The 18822-nt window shown below is 39.9% G+C and overlaps 1 protein-coding gene and 1 long non-coding RNA gene across 2 annotated transcripts; one reads left to right on the top strand and one right to left on the bottom strand.

Annotated features, from left to right (window-relative positions):
* The first annotated feature begins 822 nt into the window (after positions 1-822).
* Positions 823-6841, top strand: zgc:154075 (uncharacterized protein LOC556929 homolog). The gene is made up of 14 exons (XM_062427254.1): positions 823-919; positions 1220-1328; positions 1690-1774; positions 1874-1947; positions 2070-2129; positions 2423-2530; positions 2924-2980; positions 3136-3266; positions 3535-3589; positions 3814-3906; positions 4078-4212; positions 5377-5478; positions 5870-6031; positions 6298-6841. The coding sequence occupies exons 1-14, from the start codon at positions 906-908 to the stop codon at positions 6424-6426; spliced, it is 1314 nt and encodes a 437-aa protein (XP_062283238.1). The 5' UTR covers positions 823-905; the 3' UTR covers positions 6427-6841.
* An 8785-nt stretch (positions 6842-15626) lies between these two features.
* On the bottom strand, positions 15627-16583 carry LOC133987804 (uncharacterized). The gene is made up of 3 exons (XR_009925584.1): positions 16244-16583; positions 15825-15946; positions 15627-15718 (listed from the first exon to the last, which is right to left on the bottom strand). It is a non-coding gene; the product is annotated as an uncharacterized LOC133987804 (long non-coding RNA).
* Positions 16584-18822: the final 2239 nt, after the last annotated feature.

Raw genomic sequence — 18822 nt, 5'->3', positions numbered from 1 at the left:
GGCAACAGACAAACCCTCTGCCATGGAATATCACCATGGATGGTTTTATTATACATCCACGAATGTTTACTGGAGGCATTACTGCCATCTCCTGGAGTTAATTAATCCCTGCACACTGCGGATTATCAGACACCGCGTGGTTACAGCCATTGTTTGGTTAATATTGATTTCATTTTTCGTTTGTTTGTTGGATTGCAGATTAATTAGATTCAGTTTTGTCAAAAGCCAAATAATTGGATGTAGGTATAACAATTAGGTAACAGGTAACAAGTAACGGGGGATTCATTGATGCATACACACGTATAAAGGGATTAGGGATACTTTACGCCTTATCTGGTAATCAGTTATGTCAAGTGTAAAACCTGTAGGTCTTCACATTTCTCATATGAATCACAAAAGACAAACTATGGCAGAGACAGAACAAAAGAACCCCTTTCAATCCTCTGAACAGATGGCTAAAATGTTGTCCTGGGTGCTAAACGCTTTTAACGGTCTAAAATTGATTGGATGAATTGTGAACAGGCTTAAAAACACCAAATCCAGACGCTCAATACTTCTGTATTTTATTACTTGGATGTCTGATAATCTCCCAGACCCAGACCCAGGTATGTGATATCAATATTAGGGTGCATTTTCCCTTTAACTATCTAACACATTCTGATGTTTAAACCAGGAATTAGGAGTTTACGAGGAGCCCTGAACGCAGCAGCATTGCATCGTCCAGCAGGGGGCGCCAGGCAGCTGTCTGACTGCTTAATGCTTGTTTTATTGTTCGAGGAAGTGAAGCTTCACTGTTGTAGCCTTATAGCAGGCTCTTGATTTGTACTTTAGTCACTCAGTCAGTGGACTCCAATGTTTATTAAGTCGTGTGTGGACAAAACTGAACCAACGCGGAAGACAGTCGTATGGGACAAACCAGGTACTGAACCAAACAGCCATGACATAAAGTGACAGATCTTATTTACCAGAAAACATGTTTAGTTTATATATTTATTAGGCTCTCATACTGTGTCTGTTTGGATCTTATAGCAGCTCATTTGTGATGAAAAATAAGTGTTAACATGGTTAATCTTTCAAATAATAATCCATATCTAGACATGTAGGCCTAGTTAATGATAGACCAGATTATGGGAGACTGTAGAAGTGATCACATGTAATTGAAGAGTGTTTATCAGCCACTGAGCACAAGAGTGTCTAAAAGTTATGATGCGTGTCAAAGTTCACAGGCTGACAGAATGACTTGTTGTGTCCGGGTCATCGTGGTGGGAGCTGGCAGTCGAGGGGAGATCTACTCCCAGTTTGCATCCATCCACCCTGAACGCATGAAGGTCAGTGCAGCCTGCATTTATCAACAAGGTGACTCAGTCATACAGTCATTATTATGGATTGTCTTCTTCATTGACTGCATTGATACAATTCCTCTCAGACAAGTCATCCATGATGAGACACTAATGAAAAGAACATGTAGATTGTAATAAAAAAGTTGATGTCAGAGTTCAAGCATTTCCTTTCAATATTTCCTTTTAGGCATACAGACAGTGAATTAAAATAGTCCAATGACTGCTAACTACATAGAGGATTTGGTTTCTATTTCCACTGCTGTCTAAATGTTATTATTGTCTAGGTATTAATTATTAATTTTAAACAGAAACTTGCTCAGCCACCATTTACTCAGCTTCACTCTTTCAGGTTGTTGCAGTAGCTGATCCCCGAAAATTTGCTCGCACTAAACTTCAACAGCAACACAACATTGTAGATGAAAACATATTTGAAGGTGAGCATTAATTTAGATAATAATAAAACAGCATTTAAAATGTTCATAATTCTCTGTTTTTCTGCTTTTTAAGTTAATTAAATTCTTTTTTGATATCAGACTGGCACAGTATAGTTGAAAGAGAGAAATTTGCAGATGCTGTGCTCATTTGCACTCCAGACCGCCTTCATAAGGTAAATATATTGATGTATATTCTGTATTTGTGTTGCCGTTTGTGTTCTCACTTATTGGTCTGAATTATTTGGAAACTTGATCTGTGGATAATCATTAGATTAAACTAGTTTGTGTTTCCCAGGAACCTGCAGTGGCCTTTGCAAAGAAGGGCTACCATGTACTGTTGGAGAAACCAATGGCAGTGAGTGCTCTGTAAATAATTATGAACATAGCACAATGTTCACTTTGATATTGATGGTATTAATTATACAGATTGACTTTGATAGTATTGTGTTGTTCTATATTTTGATCAAAATTACCCTTTAAAAACGTTTCCTATCATACTTTTCATACAAAAATGTACATTGCAAATTTCAGGAAAGATACTATCTCATCCTTAAGTATCCATTTCTAAAATACTAAAGCTCTTTCTATGATTGCATTAGTGAGACATTCATGCTCACGCTGCACATTAATGTTTTGCTGTGACTTTAGACGACTGCTGAAGACTGCACAGTGATTGTGGAGGCTTGCATACAGAGTGGTGTGATGCTGTCAGTGGGTCATGTTCTCCGCTATGATCCCGTCATCCACAAGATTAAGGTGAACAGTTTCTGTTTGTTTCCTTCAGGCACAAGGCGGGACTTTGGGGTTAAAGATCTCTATTTGGGTACCTCACAGTGATTATTGATCCTGAATTCAAATCATCAACATTAACAGCATCCGCGATATCAAGATCAGCTGATCATCCTGCAAATAGAGTTGTTCCATTTGTTTGACTTGAGTTTCATCAAGATGGATTTCTGTTGGGAGTCAAATATTTCTTGTACGTGAAAATGCTAAATTGTGATGAAGTGTTAAGTACAATTCTGATAGCTGTAAACCTTATTTTAAGATTCAGTCACAAACACTGACACTTTTCTTCAAACAGAGATGACTGGTGAAGAAAACTACAAAATCTAACTGAGGATTTGGTTTAAACTTTTTTTTTTCTAGGAGCTGATAGACGCTGGTGTCATTGGTGATGTGATCCATATTCAGCACCTTGAGCCAGTAAGAACAGAAATAAATTAATATTGTAAATCCTCACAGTAACATATGTCATAGTGTCATTAGATTTCTTTTCTTCATGCAGTTCAAAAGCTTAAGTGAATACAAAGTTACATGTATACAGTGTGTTTAAAAGTGGAATCAACCTCTTGTTCCAGGTTGGGTTTTATCACTTTGCTCACTCATTTGTTCGAGGAAACTGGAGGAATGAAGAAGAGAGCTCTTTTGTTCTTTTGGCCAAATCATGTCATGACATCGATCTCATACATCACTGGGCCGGAGGACGCAGGTAAACAATCAAACAGCAGCTAAATATAAATTCCAAGCTCATCTGAAGTTCAGATATGAAGAGCAGTTCTGACTTAAATACTAAAATAAGTCTGTTGGTCAGTTTGGTGACATCAAGTGTCATTTGTTGGATGCCTCTATCCAAACAGTGCCAATAAAAACTAGACCCCTTACCCATTCTCTGCCTCGTCAGTGGACGGACTGTTTGCTGTGTGTCATTTCTGTTTTTCCTTATATTAATCATTAACATCACAGTTTGTACTTGGCAGGTGTGTTAAAATGTCATCATTTGGATCTGTCAGCCACTTCAGCAAAGAAAACAAGGTATGTAGTCTGTTCACTTTATTTGGCCCATTATAAAGAAATCACCATTAACACAAAGGAAATGAGGAGGCACTGCAGACATGAATAAACTGGGTTTTGATTGTATTTTGTTCTGTTGTCTTTATGTGTTTATTTTGTGTTTTCTGCAGTATTGCTAACAGAAATCTCCACACACACTGAGCCTGAATATAAAATGTGATATTGATAGTTTTTGTTTTGATCAGCCAGCAGGTGCTGCACATCGCTGTCTGGATTGTTCAGTAGAAGCAGCGTGTCCTTACTCAGCTCGCAAAATCTACCTGGACAGAGTGAAACAGGTGAACACCTCAACACATTATGTATACCAATTATCTTTTGAACTTGTGTTTCGTTTGCTTTACTAAATATGTGTGTGTGTGTGTGTGTGTGTGTGTGTGTGTGTGTGTGTGTGTGTGTGTGTGTGTGTGTGTGTGTGTGTGTGTGTGTGTGTGTGTGTGTGTGTGTGTTAGGGTCACACCGGCTGGCCTGTATCAGTCATATGTCCGAGCTCGTTCCCAGACATCGAGTCAGTCTCTGAGGCGCTGAGGACTGGACCATATGGCCGCTGTGTCTACGAGTGTGACAATGATGTCTGCAGTAACCAGGTTAGAAAACTCTGGTGCTGTAACAGTTTTAGGCTGAGAGAGCAACGTGAGTTTGAGTCTCAATCTATACGGCACAGCTTACTATTATTTTCTGACCCTTTAACTTTTGTTTTTGCTTAAATTGTTGGAATCTGAGCTATCTCTACTTGCTAAATCTTACACTATGTGTGAGGTCAGATCCGTGTGTTCGTTTAATGAAAAAATAGGAGAAGATGATCGGTCTCAACACGCTATTTTATTTAGCAGTAAATGAATAAAGCATACAGAGCTCTGGGTCGAGAGCTTCCTTTCCCTGACAAAGAAACAGAGTGTCGGTCAGTTCACGAAGTCTGACCCCTATCTCTTCCTGAGGCTGGGCCTTATATACAATCCTGAATGGTTATGCAATGTGAGGTGTGGTCTCCTGGTGGGCCGTTGATCCCACCTCCTTAAGCAACGTCCAGTGTAGTGTGATAGTTCCTGTCTCTGAAACTACAGAATCACAAGACATCCTGTATCTCTGAGTACAGAACAGTAGCCCCTGAGTACAGAACAGTAGCCCCTGAGTACAGAACAGTAGCCCCTGAGTAAAGAACAGTAGCCCCTGAGTACAGAACAATAGCCCTCAGAGATAACTACTTCCTAATCATCATTATTGATAGAAGCACTGTTCTGTCTTTAAGGGTTACTCCTGCAATGTGATAATCATGTCTTACCAAAGGTCAACTGTCTTCCAGCTTGGATGCATTCTTATTACACAACAAACTTACTGCTTTCAAACTGTCACACATAGCACCACAGTTTTATATGAAACAAACAATAAAGTAATTAATCCCATTATCTGATATTTTAGCATGTGCCAATTCATAGCATATACAGTATCTACAAAATCCACGTAAAACTCGAATTCCATCGGGGACGCACCATTATCTATAGTGGTATCAAATATTAGGTCAAAATAAACTATTAGTATCTAGACCCAAGAGTGACCTGACGTGTTAGAAATCAAAGTAAACCATAAAATATCAAATAATATTTCACTCTTCTCAAAAAGCTAAAATAACAAGCTAGTATTAGTTTTTGTTTGTGTTGGATGGTTTTCAGCTGATTACTGTGTCATTACTGAAAGCCACAGACTTCATGTTTATGATCCTAACACATCTCCACTGTTGTTGTCTTGTTCAGGTTGTTAACATGGAGTTTGAAGGAGGTCTGACTGCAGCCTTTTCCATGGTGGCGTTCACTGAGGAGATATGCCAGCGAAAAACAACTGTCTATGGCAGCAAGGTAGGACTGAAAGGAATGTGGACTGAAGAAACAGAAAGAGGAAAGAGGGGCTGATACTTGAGCTACAAGAGGAGCTGCAGAGAAAGAAAATCTGCATGAAGAAGACGTAGATCAGCTCATCTTAAGCAAAATCATTCTGCCCAATCAACAATGATTGTAGACAGGAGGGATGATAATGAAAGAATCAATATCACAGTAGTGTTGACCACATACACAAACTGTCTTAAAATATGTGGACACCCTAATATAGATTTATGTTGAACTTCATTATTGATCCCACTCCTCTCAAACACAGTTGGCCTTCATAATGTAAACCACTGATCATGTTATATGATGAAACACTGTGATGTATGTTGCCAAGCTTTAACTTTAAACGCTGCTGTCTTCACAGGGGGAGCTGTCATATGACGGTCATGGGATACAAGTGTTTGACTTTCTAACTCAGAAATCCACAAAACACACAGCACACAATAACGCTCCCGGACACTTTGGCATGAGTGGACATGGTGGAGCGGACTACCACCTCATAAACGCCTTTATCTCTGCTGTGGCGGTGAGAGCTTATAAATTACTATTACTTTCTGTTAATGTAGAGTTTCCTGTAGAGCTCCTCTGGTTGTTTCATTATTTGAACAGTTTTCATTTAAATCTTTTTATTTTACGGACAGTTAAGTTGTAATTGTAGTTGCAGAAGTTCACTCACAGTGACATATAACAAATATTGTACATGTAGGGGAGGCACTGACACTAAATTCATGTATTTGATTGGGAAATATTGGTTAATGAGAGTTGATTAACCATGTTTGTGTGTGTGTGCAGAACAACGATCCATCTCTGATCCGCTCGGGTCCTGAGGAGACGCTGCTGAGCCATTTGCTGGTGTTTGAAGCTGAGCGTTCACGACTGGAGAGCAGAGTGGTGTACTGTGGTGACACAAGCCAGAACTAGATGACTAAACAACATTTTAAACCCAAAATGATGTCATCTTAAAACAAACACTATAATGATATCTGACTGATTAATGAAACAATTAGACTGACAAAAAAAAGCCAAATTTTGAAGTTTAATCAGGATGATGTAATTCACATTGCTCAGGGATTTTAGTTGTGTATATGTACTGTGTGTGTGTGACAGAGAGAGAGTGTATGGGTAAATCTGCTCAGTTTTTAAATTTTTTGTACTATGTAAACATGATTTGTTTGTTCATTTTTCATGTTACAATTTCTTGAAAATAAATGTTTATGTAACACATACATAACAGTGATTTCGACTGAAAAGTTGTGAATCTGCTGAATTAAAATGTGTCTTCAAATGATAGTTTTCTCTAAATGTCATCCCACACATGACTTTTGTATATCTCAGTAGTATATTCAGGACTGCTGACCAGCCTCTAAAAATGTTAAGAGCTTAAATGTTGAGTGGAAAAACTATTCATCTTCCTTTATTAAAGTACATTTTTCACAAGTACATTTTACTATAAAACATCAACATACAATACACATGAAGATAAATAAGACCATTTTATCTATCTTTAATATATCCATTAACTTAATCTTATTATACACTTCTATTAAGTCAAAGTTACATGTGACATTAAAAATAGTATTCCCTATTGAATAACTAATATATTGATGCCTCCAAATACATTCATGTCTATCTTAATATTTGTTACATTATCTACACATAGATGTATGCTGTATTTTTCTTAAAGCATACAGTTTAATATAGCTTTTGGAGATTTAAAAGCTCAGTACAGACTTTCCAGTGGCTACAAACTCAAAGTTTTCTGTCACTCTGGGATGTGTGCAGTAACTGATGGCAGATCCCAGGAGCATTAGGTCAGTCTGTCGTCTTCTCGCTCTGAATCTGACGGGAAACAAGACAAACCCAACTTTTTCCAATTCTACTGGCAAAATTAATAAACCAAATAAAATTAGTGACTGGATGATAGCTTTAAACATGGATGTATATAGATATGCAAGTTACATTTCATAATCAAGCAGCCTACCACAGATTCATAACTTCTATATAAACAGTAATGTAAAAAGACCACAGATTTTGGTGTACATATATTGTTTCATTACACTCACCCTCTTACTGACCAGCGCGAGGAGATCATCTTTACTCATTGGCACTTTCATCTCCAGCAGCACTGACTCCACGGAGTCTGGGTCGTTACTGTGGTATTGAAGATATTTTAAATGTATATGTGTAGTTTTATCAGACATACATCAAACCAGAAAGCTAACAACATCTTTGACTGTGACTCTGTCATTACTAACAGGCTGTGATATTTTTATTTTAAAAAACACCTACTCAGGTGCAGGGGTTGTAGCTGCTGTGGTCAGGCTTACAGGGGGGGTTATACCCAGGAGCTGCTCAGCAATGACACTGTCAGTGTCCTGGAAGTGAGAAAGTACAGTAATATGCACAAGCAATGGATCAATTCATCATTTATCAGTTTTCCTGATGCAATTTCCTTTCCTCAGTATGTATTAGATACAGAAGGATCAATGAGATATGATGGGCAATGGGATTGGAGGCAGCAGTTGGCTGAAAGATCAAAGTATATAGAAGTCAGAAAGTAAATACTACTGTATGTCTGCATCTGGTTTGTACTGGCTGTGGTGACATATAATCTCTACTGATGAGGAGTTTCATGTCCACATACCCACTGGCTGAGGTTTTCCTGGAAGAGAAGATAGGACTGCAGAGTAAGAAGCTCATTGGTTCTGTCCTCCACCATTCTCAGGCACTCTGTGACATTTTCATCCTGGACTCCATCAGAGGAGCTCAGCTTGTCACAGATCTCCGAGCTGTCATGGCTGATCTGAAGCAATGATTTAACACCTAGAAAAAGAAGTGAGAAAAATTTAGGCCTGAAACTAACAAGGATTTTCTCTCCATTGATCAAAAAATAGAGAAAAGTGCCAGTGAGTCACAATGTCCTTAGATCCAAGGTGATGTGTTCACATAGTTTGTTTTGTACAAAAGCCAAAGATATTCAGGTAATCATCACATAAGATGGTCAAAAAGCAGCAAATCCTGCTTTCTAGCTGTAGGTGGAACAAGGCCATACTGAAAATTACTACTCTTTTACCATTTTACAGGGAAAGATTAAATATATTTGACAGCTCAACTGCAAAGACATTTCTCTTGTGGAGCAAAATTCCCTTTACTTTGTTATAAACTACATCCAATTCACAAAGCAAGTTACACGGCAGTCTGTAAGTGCTGTGTTGGGACTGTACGCACACCAAAACATGAATATCCTGTATACAGTTGAAAATATATATTATGTATACTTTCTAGTAGCCAAAGACAGATAAAAATTGCTTAACTTCATCATACAGTTTTCCATGTGCCAGCCGTTCAAAAGGATGATGTCATGCAGGATGCCCTGTGCTGTACCTTTTTTGAGCTGATCGAGGAGCTTTTTCATGAACCCGACACGCTGTTGATAAACTTCCAGCTGTTCATCAACAGCCTCTTGCTTGATTAAAACTGTGCTCTGAAGAGACTGATGCTGCTCAAGCTGCTGCTGGTTCTCAACCACAAATATCTCCATCTGCTTACAAAGCTTCAGTCCAAACAATAGTGGAGAACAGGATACAAGACCAATGAAGTTTTTATTTCATTCTTTGTCATTACTCTCTCAAACACACACACACACACACACACACACACACACGCGCACACACACACACACACACACACACACACACACACACACACACACACACACACACACACACACACCTACCTGAGATATTTGCCTTTGAATGGTCTGTGCTTCATTGTGCTGATAGTTAACAAACTTCAGTACAGTGTAGTTCTGCTCCTCCACTGATGGAAATGTATCACAAGATATTTTGATTACTGATAAAAAGCAGAACTTCCACAGCAATAGTAATGTTTAATAGAGACTTACTTTGTATGAAGTTCCTGACCAGTTTGTCCAGGTCACTTTCCCCTGTCTCTCTGAGGATTTTTTCAATTGCATCCTCAAAATCTTCCAGTCCCCATTCCTTAAATTTCAGTTGCTTGCACTGCTCCTCTATGGGGACAAATGTGAAAGTCAAACTCATACGCCGCATGGTGCGTACATAACCTGTCATACCCCATGGAGGAATCTTGCACTCTGTGCCAAGTAATTTCATTAGAAGTCAAAACATAAAGTCTGAAAACATGACTGGAGGGACAGTGGTCATTTGAATGAAACATTCTGTGATTTATGACAAGGGGACCTCAAAATGCTGTTGTTCTCATGGGCATTTAGGGATTCAATATAATGCGTGAGAGATGCATATAGTCACCATTTCTATGTTCTGAGTCCTGGCTGACACGTGCAATAGCCTTTATGTCCAGAAAAGCCTCACATTTAGAGTAATGGAAGATTTCTCGTTCCATTTTGCTCCTTTCTTTCTTGTACTGAGCCTCTTCTTTTCCATTCTGGTCTCTCAGCATCCTCTCTTTCTCCTGGATCTTCACACTAGGTGTCACCATAATTATACAACACAATTACATGGTAATAACCAAACAATTGTGCCTAGTTGGCCACTATATTTATAGTACTGCAGAATGGTTTACCTGCTACTGAAGGCTTCAGTGCACTCAGTACTCAGTTTACAAACATCCTTGCGGATCGTATGCAGCTCCTGGGAGAGATAACACACAGTTAGCATCACAGAAAAAAACTATGTCTGTAAATTTCTGCCCTCAGATTCACAATCCATGCACACTTTCAATGAAGCACAATCTGAACAGACAGCTGTTAAAATCACACAAATATCCTGCTGTAGCTGCAGCTGACAGACGGCTGCTCCTGTGGACAGAGATGCTAAATGCAGAATTAGAGAAGTGAGGAGGCCGCAGAGAGTGCAGAGGGCCTTTGTGCTCACATAAGGCGAAATTTAGGAACTGACTGTTATAAACTGAACCTACATGTTCCAGCTTAGATTTAACGCGTAGAAAGTGTTTCTTCTCCTCCTGCAGTATCTTCAGATCCTCCCTCAATTGTCCATTCCTGGTCATCAGCTGATTGAAGCATTTGTGACCCTAGAATGGAAACATATGTTGGTTTTTAATAGTAACAGGTTTAACACAAAATTACACAAACCCCAGAGACTGAGCGTGAAGATTTGCTAATTTTTCTTCTTTTTTAAAAAAAAAAAGAAAAAGAAAATCTGATTAGAATTTGTGGTAAAGTGGATTCTCTGGGTGACACTAACCCTGTCCAGTTTGTTTTCCATTGAGTAGGTGGTTTTTCGTAAGCGGCTTTTATCAGATTTATAACTGCGGTGTACAGTTTCCTCACTATGTCCTGCCAACTTCCTCTCCCATTCCAAAATCTGAAAACAAAGTCAGGTCAACTGTGGTTAGAAAATCAAGAGGGATTCACTGTGCAGCATGCTGTCAGTTGTCTTAGGAAAAACCGACTTCACCTGATCTTTCAAAGATGCTATTTTGCGTTTTTCTTCTTCCAGCTCTTCATCTATTCTGTCTTCAGAGGCCAACATTACAGTAAGATCTTGAACAACACCCACATCATTCTGACGGTTATAACAGCTCTGAGAGACTCTGAGACTGCGTAAAAGCTCCTCCTGTTCTTCCTGGAGCCTTTGGATCTCTCGCCTACCACCGACAAAGAGACACAAACAAAAACATACACACACAGTTTGGACAAAACAGGTAAAACTTGCCAGGATGTAACAAATGACCCTTCAGTCAAATATGAGGACAGAGCAGATGCCTTTTAGAGCAACTTCAGTCTCATTAGTTTTAGTATTAATTGTTGTTTTGACTCTTTCTGCTTTGAATCTACAAGGCATCCTAAAGCAGCTTAGCTTAGCTATGAGCAAGGCCGTAGCCAAGATTTTTCAAATACCGAGGTCAAAAACAAGACCACTATTTAAATGACTATTCGCTTTAATCCATGATGTATTTATACTGCTTTCTTGCTGTGCATTTCTCAGTCATGGTCATTCTTGTGGTCCAGTTCTTTCTTATCATTTCCAATTTTGCAACTTAAATCAACTCCTATTTCAGTATTCTACAACTTCCATGGTTGTATATTTAAAAATTATAACTGCAATATATTATTTTCTTTGTTTGTTCTTAAAATGTGGAATGGAGCACGGCCTGCTGGGAAAAGGAGAAAAGGGCTCATCCAATGAATGAACAGTTTGCAAAATCGGGTCAAGTCCAATTCACAAATGTAAACAACATATTGCTGGCGATTTCAAGGCTTCACTCCACCGCTGGCTATAGCCAGATACTTTCGTTTTGACATGGCAGCGGAATCTTCAAGTACGTGTCACACGACGGTCCGTTGACGCCAGTATAATTGTCTCGTCGGCTATTTTCTTATACTTCACAATTAAACGAAACTTCAAGAGAAAAATATCGAGGACATGACTTCGGTGTCCTCAATGGTAGCTACGGCCATGGCTATGAGAGATACTTTGTCTTGGACAGCAATTTTCAGATGACAGTCGGCATTGTATTGTAATTGTTAATGGAGACATGAATGGTTACATAATTTAACTAAATGTATCAAATCTGTTAACTTAAAATTGAAGATATTGTTAAAAGTCTTGGGAGCTGGCAGGTACTGGTACATAGAGGAAGGGGCTTACTTGTCTCTGTGGAGGAGTCTTTGGGTTTTCACACAGTATGCCCGCCTGGCTTCCTCTGCTTTGCGATACTGCAGCTGCAGTCTCTTCAGGTCCGTTTCAGCTGCATTAAAACACAATGGCTGTATGCTGCAGCTATATGTCCAGTTTGATAACAACTGTTTATCATGGTTTTGAATCATGGCACAGACAGAAAGGAGTCACTTTCTATCACTGGTGGTGTGTGAGAGCTAACAGATTATCATGGAATTTACTTTGTGCAACATGGTCCTTCAAGTGATATACATTTGTTACGCAAAAATGCAAACATCACTACCTCTATTTTTGGTTCAGTCTGTAAGTAAATATAAATGCATGCTACATGAATAAGGAACTGCTGACTTACAAAATTCTTCAACTAGTTGACTTCTGACAGCTGATGGTCGCCGGTTCATGTTGATTGATGGCCTGGTTGAGTCTGAAGCACAACATAAAGATGAAGCATTATCTTTTTTTAAATTGTAATTAATAACAGTGTCAGCTAAGAAGAGCCACTTAAGACTAAACTAACCTAATCTAATGTTAGCTTAATTTAGTTGGGTTGAATTGACATACCCACTGTATTATCTAAATAATATACTAGATTTAATATATTAACGTTACCACCTAAATAAAATACAATTAATAAGCAATACCCAATTAGCATTAGCTGGCTAATATATCTCCACCGTTAAAGTCACTGAACTGTTACCTAGCAACCGAGTTCATGCCAGTTGGTTTCAGTTTTGACATTAGCTACAATGAGCTAGCTCGTTAGCTTAAGGCATAACCAGAGCTGGAGACTTAAGACTTCAGAAAATGAGGACTTTCGACTCGACCCTGCTGTGAGAGTCGACTTACTTTAGACTTGAGGGCAAAAAGCTGAGGAGGCTTGATTTCTTGACCAGCTTAACTCCCGCTGCTCAACTATCGTAGATATAGCCTAATACCCCAAACGTCAACTTAACGCACACTTTCAGGTACAGCTGCTGACGCTGGGGGAAGAAATCGTGATACAATGATTTAAATGTTTTTGTAAGCTGTCACAGTTTAATGATAAATGATCTAAACTGCTTAAAAGGCGGTTAAATGACACTAACATACCTGTCAGCTGTGCGTCCTGTAAACAGCCTGGACACTGCGCTTCATACCATCCTCAGAGCCAAGCTAACTATTATCACAACTAAACCTCATCTACACTTGTCATAAAAATGCCAAAAAATCATTGGTATTTGTGTCAGATGGAAATTTTAAAAATCCTTCCATTTTGCCTTCTGTTGACTGAACATTGCCTGCATGTAATCATGGGTCATATGGGTTACATTATCTTTCCTAGAGTAATTTTGATACCATATTAACATACTGTAGTCAGTACATTTTCGGGTAATTTAATTATGAATGTATAAACAGATGGCAAGTCGTTTGTTTGTTTGTTTGTTTGTTTGTCTGTTTGTCTGTCTGTCTGTCTGTCTGTCTGTCTGTTGGTTTGTTTGTTTTGGGTCCAGCAAATTAAACTCCCAACAAGTCAAGATACTACGGAACACGCGGTGCGGGAAGTTTCTGGTGAGCATGTGAAAAGCATGTGAAAGTTTCACATGCTCATGAGAAAGTTTCTGATGCGCATACAATTACTGTGACATTTACATCTTTCAATACCATTTTATTTCCATGTGTGAATGTCTATTTCAGTCATTCAGCAGCAATCCAACAACGAAATAATCACTCAGTTTCTTCTACATCTAGAATAAGTCACAAGTAAAACTTTTTATAATCCCTCACTAGTCAAATCACTCATGTATCATTAGATACAAAACAATAATAAAAATCTTTCCCACAAGCCAATACAAGGCTTTCACGTATTCTTACTAGTAGTGTGATGCAATAGCCTCAGTCACACGCTTTGTACATACAAACATGATTGTGCCTTATGTGTACCTTCCACAACTAAGAATCCATCAGGATATCCTGTTTCCTTTAAATATGTCATACAAATATTGATTGAATATTTTTTTCTTACAAATCCCCCAAAACACAAACATCAAACTTAGCAGAACTACAGTGAAAGCCCCCTTTTTATTATTTTTGTCTTTTTTCAAAGATTACATCTACCCTTTGTTAAGATTTTTGTCTCCAGTTTCATCACTGGTATTAGCGTTCCCTTCTGTGCCTTTGGTGTCTGGAGGAACCAATTGGGAGATAAGATTCAGGTAATCCTGCTCTGATGGCTCGTGTGTGGACACAGATGCTACAGTGCTGTCCACCACTGCACGATCGCCAACCTTAACACAGTTGTTTGCGTCCAGGATGTCCAGCGGTTTACACAAACCTGACGACAGACTGGCGACGAAGTGGGGAGACATGACAAAAAATGCACATACAACAGTAGTCAAACACTTTGTGTGTGAATACTTTGGAAAGAACACAACAGAGCTTTTTTCTTTTAACAACAAAAATGAAGGTAAACCACAAATATAGTGATTTTTTGTTGATTGAACAAAAGTGTGACCTTTCTTAAACTTGCCTTACCTTAGCGTGGATGTATGCAGGATGCCGTCACTGAGACTTTCAGAGGGGAGAACTTTCTTGGCATTCTGTTGAGCATTTGAACCATTAAACATCAACACAGATTAATGTCTTGTTTTTCAGTAAAAGAAGGGACATGTCACACATTCTACATTTGGTCAAGACTTTGTAAAAATTCTTCATTAACTACTTATGTTGTACAAGCATTTTAGATAATTAACCATGTGAATTTTTGGGTGGCATGTCCCATTAAGACTTCAGACACACCTCCAGGCTGTAGAACGACTGTACGTTCCTCAGGACGCGCTCTAAGAAACTGACTTGATTGGACAGCTTCATCGTTTGATCCTGTAGTTGTCTGTTTTCCACATCTAAAATATGGACCCTGGAACACATGACTAATTTAGGGTAACAATGAAAATGCAGAATGTTGATTTGATATCCAATCCTAGTACTTGATTTCCACTTGGAAAAAAGGTACTCTACTCAAAGAAATACTTAAACTGCCATCTCAAAAGGAACATCTGTCAAACATCTGATCAGCAAATTTCTGTAATTCGTTAGTGCGATTCAGTATGATACCTGTGTTGAGCTGTGGATGCGGCCTTCATGCCATTGCTGCCCATTTCCTCTGCCTCACTTATCTTCAGCGACAGCACCCTCTTCTCCTTCAAAAGCTTCTCATTTGCCTCCACCACTTTACGGACCCTCTCCTTCTCCTTTAGGGTGAAGTACATTTAAGCCAACTTTGTTAAGCTTTATACACCTTACAATACCCTTTATAAATGCAGAAGAAGTTGCACTTAGCAAACTTGTCAAATCTGTGAAAACTACAACATAAATGTCTTTTCTCGAATATTTAGAGGCAAAAAGTTGTTTTCATACCATTAGTGACATAATGACTGGATAGTGACATCATCACCTTGTTTATGAGGCTGGAGGCCAGCACCTGGTCAGTCTCCAGTTTTTGGATGGTGCTGTCCCTTTGTGTAGTAGCTTTATGAAAGGCCTGCTTAACCTGACGCAGCTTGGTCTTGTGCCGACTCTTCTTTTCATTGTACTTCCTGGTTGGAGGAGCAGAAAAGCATGGGAAAAGCAACCACATCTCTATATCTCCATGTTTCTTAATTAGATTGTGCTATGGCCTGTACATGGGTAGGTCTGTCTAACCTGATGTGTTTGTCCAGTTGGAGGTGAACCTGCTGCAGCTCGGCCTGTAGTCTGTCATATTCCTGCTGACTGGCTGCCAGTTCCTCCTTCAGTCCGTGGCTTGACGTCTGGCTGTCTCTCGCCTAGAGGACACATACAAAACATTGATTTTAATCTAAATTCAAACAGGATAAAACACATATTAAAGCTTATGACAGAGTTCACAGACTGTATAAACATTGTGATCCCATTGAAAAGCAACAGTTGAGAATGTATCAATGGACATTTTATTATAATTTTTTTGGTTGTAAATCACATCTGATCATAGTCTCTGTAAAACAGACATATTAGGGGTGTGAAGAATGCGCTAGGTGTGTGAAACACCCTGCAGCATTAATGACATCTGATTAGCTGTGTATCAGCTGTACACTGTTCCACACCTCCTCTTTGGTCTTGTTAAGCTCAGCCTCTAGGGTGGATAGACGAGTGTCCAGCTGCTGGGCACAGTGACTGAGCTCTGCATTTGTCCTGGTCAGAGACCCCTCCTTCAGCCTCAGGGAGCGCACCTGCTGCTGCAGCTCCTCCCACTGCTTTAACAGCTTCCTGAGAGAAGAATGAAGGAAAAGATGGAGCAAGGGGGGAAAACACTTCTATGTGATGTGAATCAGTATCGTTCCATAAAACTTGCATTGTTGGTTGTGACAATTTTTCTACTAATGAAACTAAATCAAATTTGGCAGTTTGTGTAACCTGGTGATGTGCTCCTCCTGCTGCTGGGCTCTCAGGGCTGACAGGTTGTCGGACAGATCCCTGCTGTCCCTCTCCAGGCGGCTGCTCTCACCAGCCCGAGCTTTCTCCATGCGCAGCTGGTGCTGGGCATTCTTAAGCTGCTGTTGCAGCTCCAACACCTGCCATCACAACAGAGACGCACCTTTTTAAAAAGGCTATTTGCAATATCATATCTTGTGCTGTGCAGCATTTTAAGGACATAGGAAACTACACTCCAGTATACAGGCTTTCATTCCAGGCAAAGACTACGACAGGGGATTTCACTGATAAGCAAAACCTCAACCATAGAGGAGGAACTAAAATCACCTGAGGCTGAATTGGTCTAACCATAGAAACACCAGGCAATGATTTCTTGCCACGTCACTGACCTTCTTGTCAGCAGCAATGAGCTGCGTCCTCTCAACCTGCAGGTCCTCCCGCAGACTGGTGGTAGTGCTGCGGTTTGTGGAGTTGCATGCCAGTTCCAGTTCCCTGATTCTTTGCTGGTGATGTTCAGAATAAGCCGTCTGAATGTGGACGCTCTGCTCCAACTGGACCAGCTTGGTCTGAACCTGATTCAGCTCTGCACAACGCTGGAGGAAGCAGAATGAGACAACAGAGCATGAACATAGAAAAGGATACTGAACACCAACATAACAACTATTCTAACAATTAGAACCTTTTGTATAGCACCTTTCTTCCCTGTTAATTTAGGATCAGATGTACCTTGATTCGTGCCTGGCCTTTATTGATCTGAGTCTGCGGAGCCAGTTGGTGCTGAGAGACCAGCTGCCGCTCCTCCCCCAGCTTGGCCTGCAGATGATTCAGCTCCCGCTTCAGAAAATGAAAGATACGAATACAACACAGACGTAGCATATAAATCATGTATGATCCTGGCAGAGGAAACACACAAATGCCTTCCTCTATAAGCAGGACAACGATTAAGATCAGCTGCTGAATGGTGTCTTTAAGGTTGGTGGCAAATTAACCTAACAATGGACATGCAGTTACCTGATCCAAACACTGATCCTTAGTCCTCTCCACTGAGTTAAGCGTAGACTCTGCGTGAGCTGTGAGCAACTCAGACTTCTGGTTGCTACTAAGTGCTTCCTTTGTCGAGGAGCGCTGCAGGTGGAGCTGTCCCTTAGGCTCAAGTCTTTTCCTTTCCTGCAGCTGATCAACCTGCAACTGGTTTTGCTGCAGATTCTCCTGAGTCCAGTCACTGTCCATGTAGCACTCTGCCTCACTCTGGAGTTGGCAGTGGGCGTATTCCATCTGGGCTACCTGGTAGGCAGAGTCAAAGTGTTTTTGAATGTTTTCTCTTGTTGGCACTCTGTCTGAATGCTGTTGCCCTCAAGTCTCTTCAGCGTTCGCTCACCTATCTGTACAGGCTTTTTGAATTGACAATGCGGAAAGTGTGTACTGTTAAAGACAATGTTTGGTTTGTGACAGGTTAACATTTACAACTAGCATGCATGGCAAAACCTGTTTTTTTCCATCCCTGTCAAGGTTGCACATGTTTCCAGTGAATATTTTAATTTATAATGTGACAAAAAGCATCAGGACTGAACTTCTTAAATTCTAAATTGAATTGCACATGCTTGTGTAGCTGTGGAGTTGTTATTCTTTCTGCACAGTCAGATGAAGCATTAGATATATGTGGTGTTTACCTCCTTGTCTTTTTTAAGTGCGGCCTGGGCAGCACTGAGGTCCACCTCCAGCTGTTTCCTCCACTCCTTCTCCTCAGTCAGACAAGCTTCTAGCAGAGCCAGTCTCTCCTGGCTGCTGTCCTTTAGGTGCTTTGTACATAGTTAAAGGGGAGCACAATGCATTTATAAATTGAATTGAAGTCACAAAGTATAATCTGAGACCCTAAAAAGGGTCTAAAATCACCCCTGGCTCTGACCAGACCTGCGCAGACCAAACAGCTTCTTCCATGGACTCTGAGATAAACCCTGCTGAGAGGAAAGACCAGTGTGTGCAGAGTCACACCAGACAATAAATGAGTAAGTAATAAAAGTTATTAAGCACAGAGGAAGAGGAGGGAGGCACCACCCCTATTCCTTCCACCAGCAGCACAAACAAGAGACAGAGACTCACCTGAACAAGATTATGTGGTCTCTGCATTTGCTTAGGATGGTTAATCATTACATTCCACTACACATGAAGCCTTTAGAACAAGTTCCTTTGAAAAGGAAGTATTAACAAGATACTGTAAATTCATTGGTCAATATGATAAATACTTGTATTT

This window comes from Scomber scombrus, chromosome 10, assembly GCF_963691925.1.
Source record: "Scomber scombrus chromosome 10, fScoSco1.1, whole genome shotgun sequence".
NCBI classification, from domain to species: Eukaryota; Metazoa; Chordata; class Actinopteri; order Scombriformes; family Scombridae; genus Scomber; species Scomber scombrus.
The sequence above is the reverse complement of the archived record's forward strand: the minus strand, read 5'-3'. Positions and strand labels throughout refer to the sequence as shown.

Bases quoted from the DNA above. Each gene is read 5' to 3' on its own strand.
- zgc:154075 (XM_062427254.1), top strand. The intron at 2,130-2,422 runs GTGAGTGCTCTG...CTGTGACTTTAG, and splicing joins TGTTGGAGAAACCAATGGCA to ACGACTGCTGAAGACTGCAC. The intron at 4,213-5,376 runs GTTAGAAAACTC...TGTCTTGTTCAG, and splicing joins ATGATGTCTGCAGTAACCAG to GTTGTTAACATGGAGTTTGA.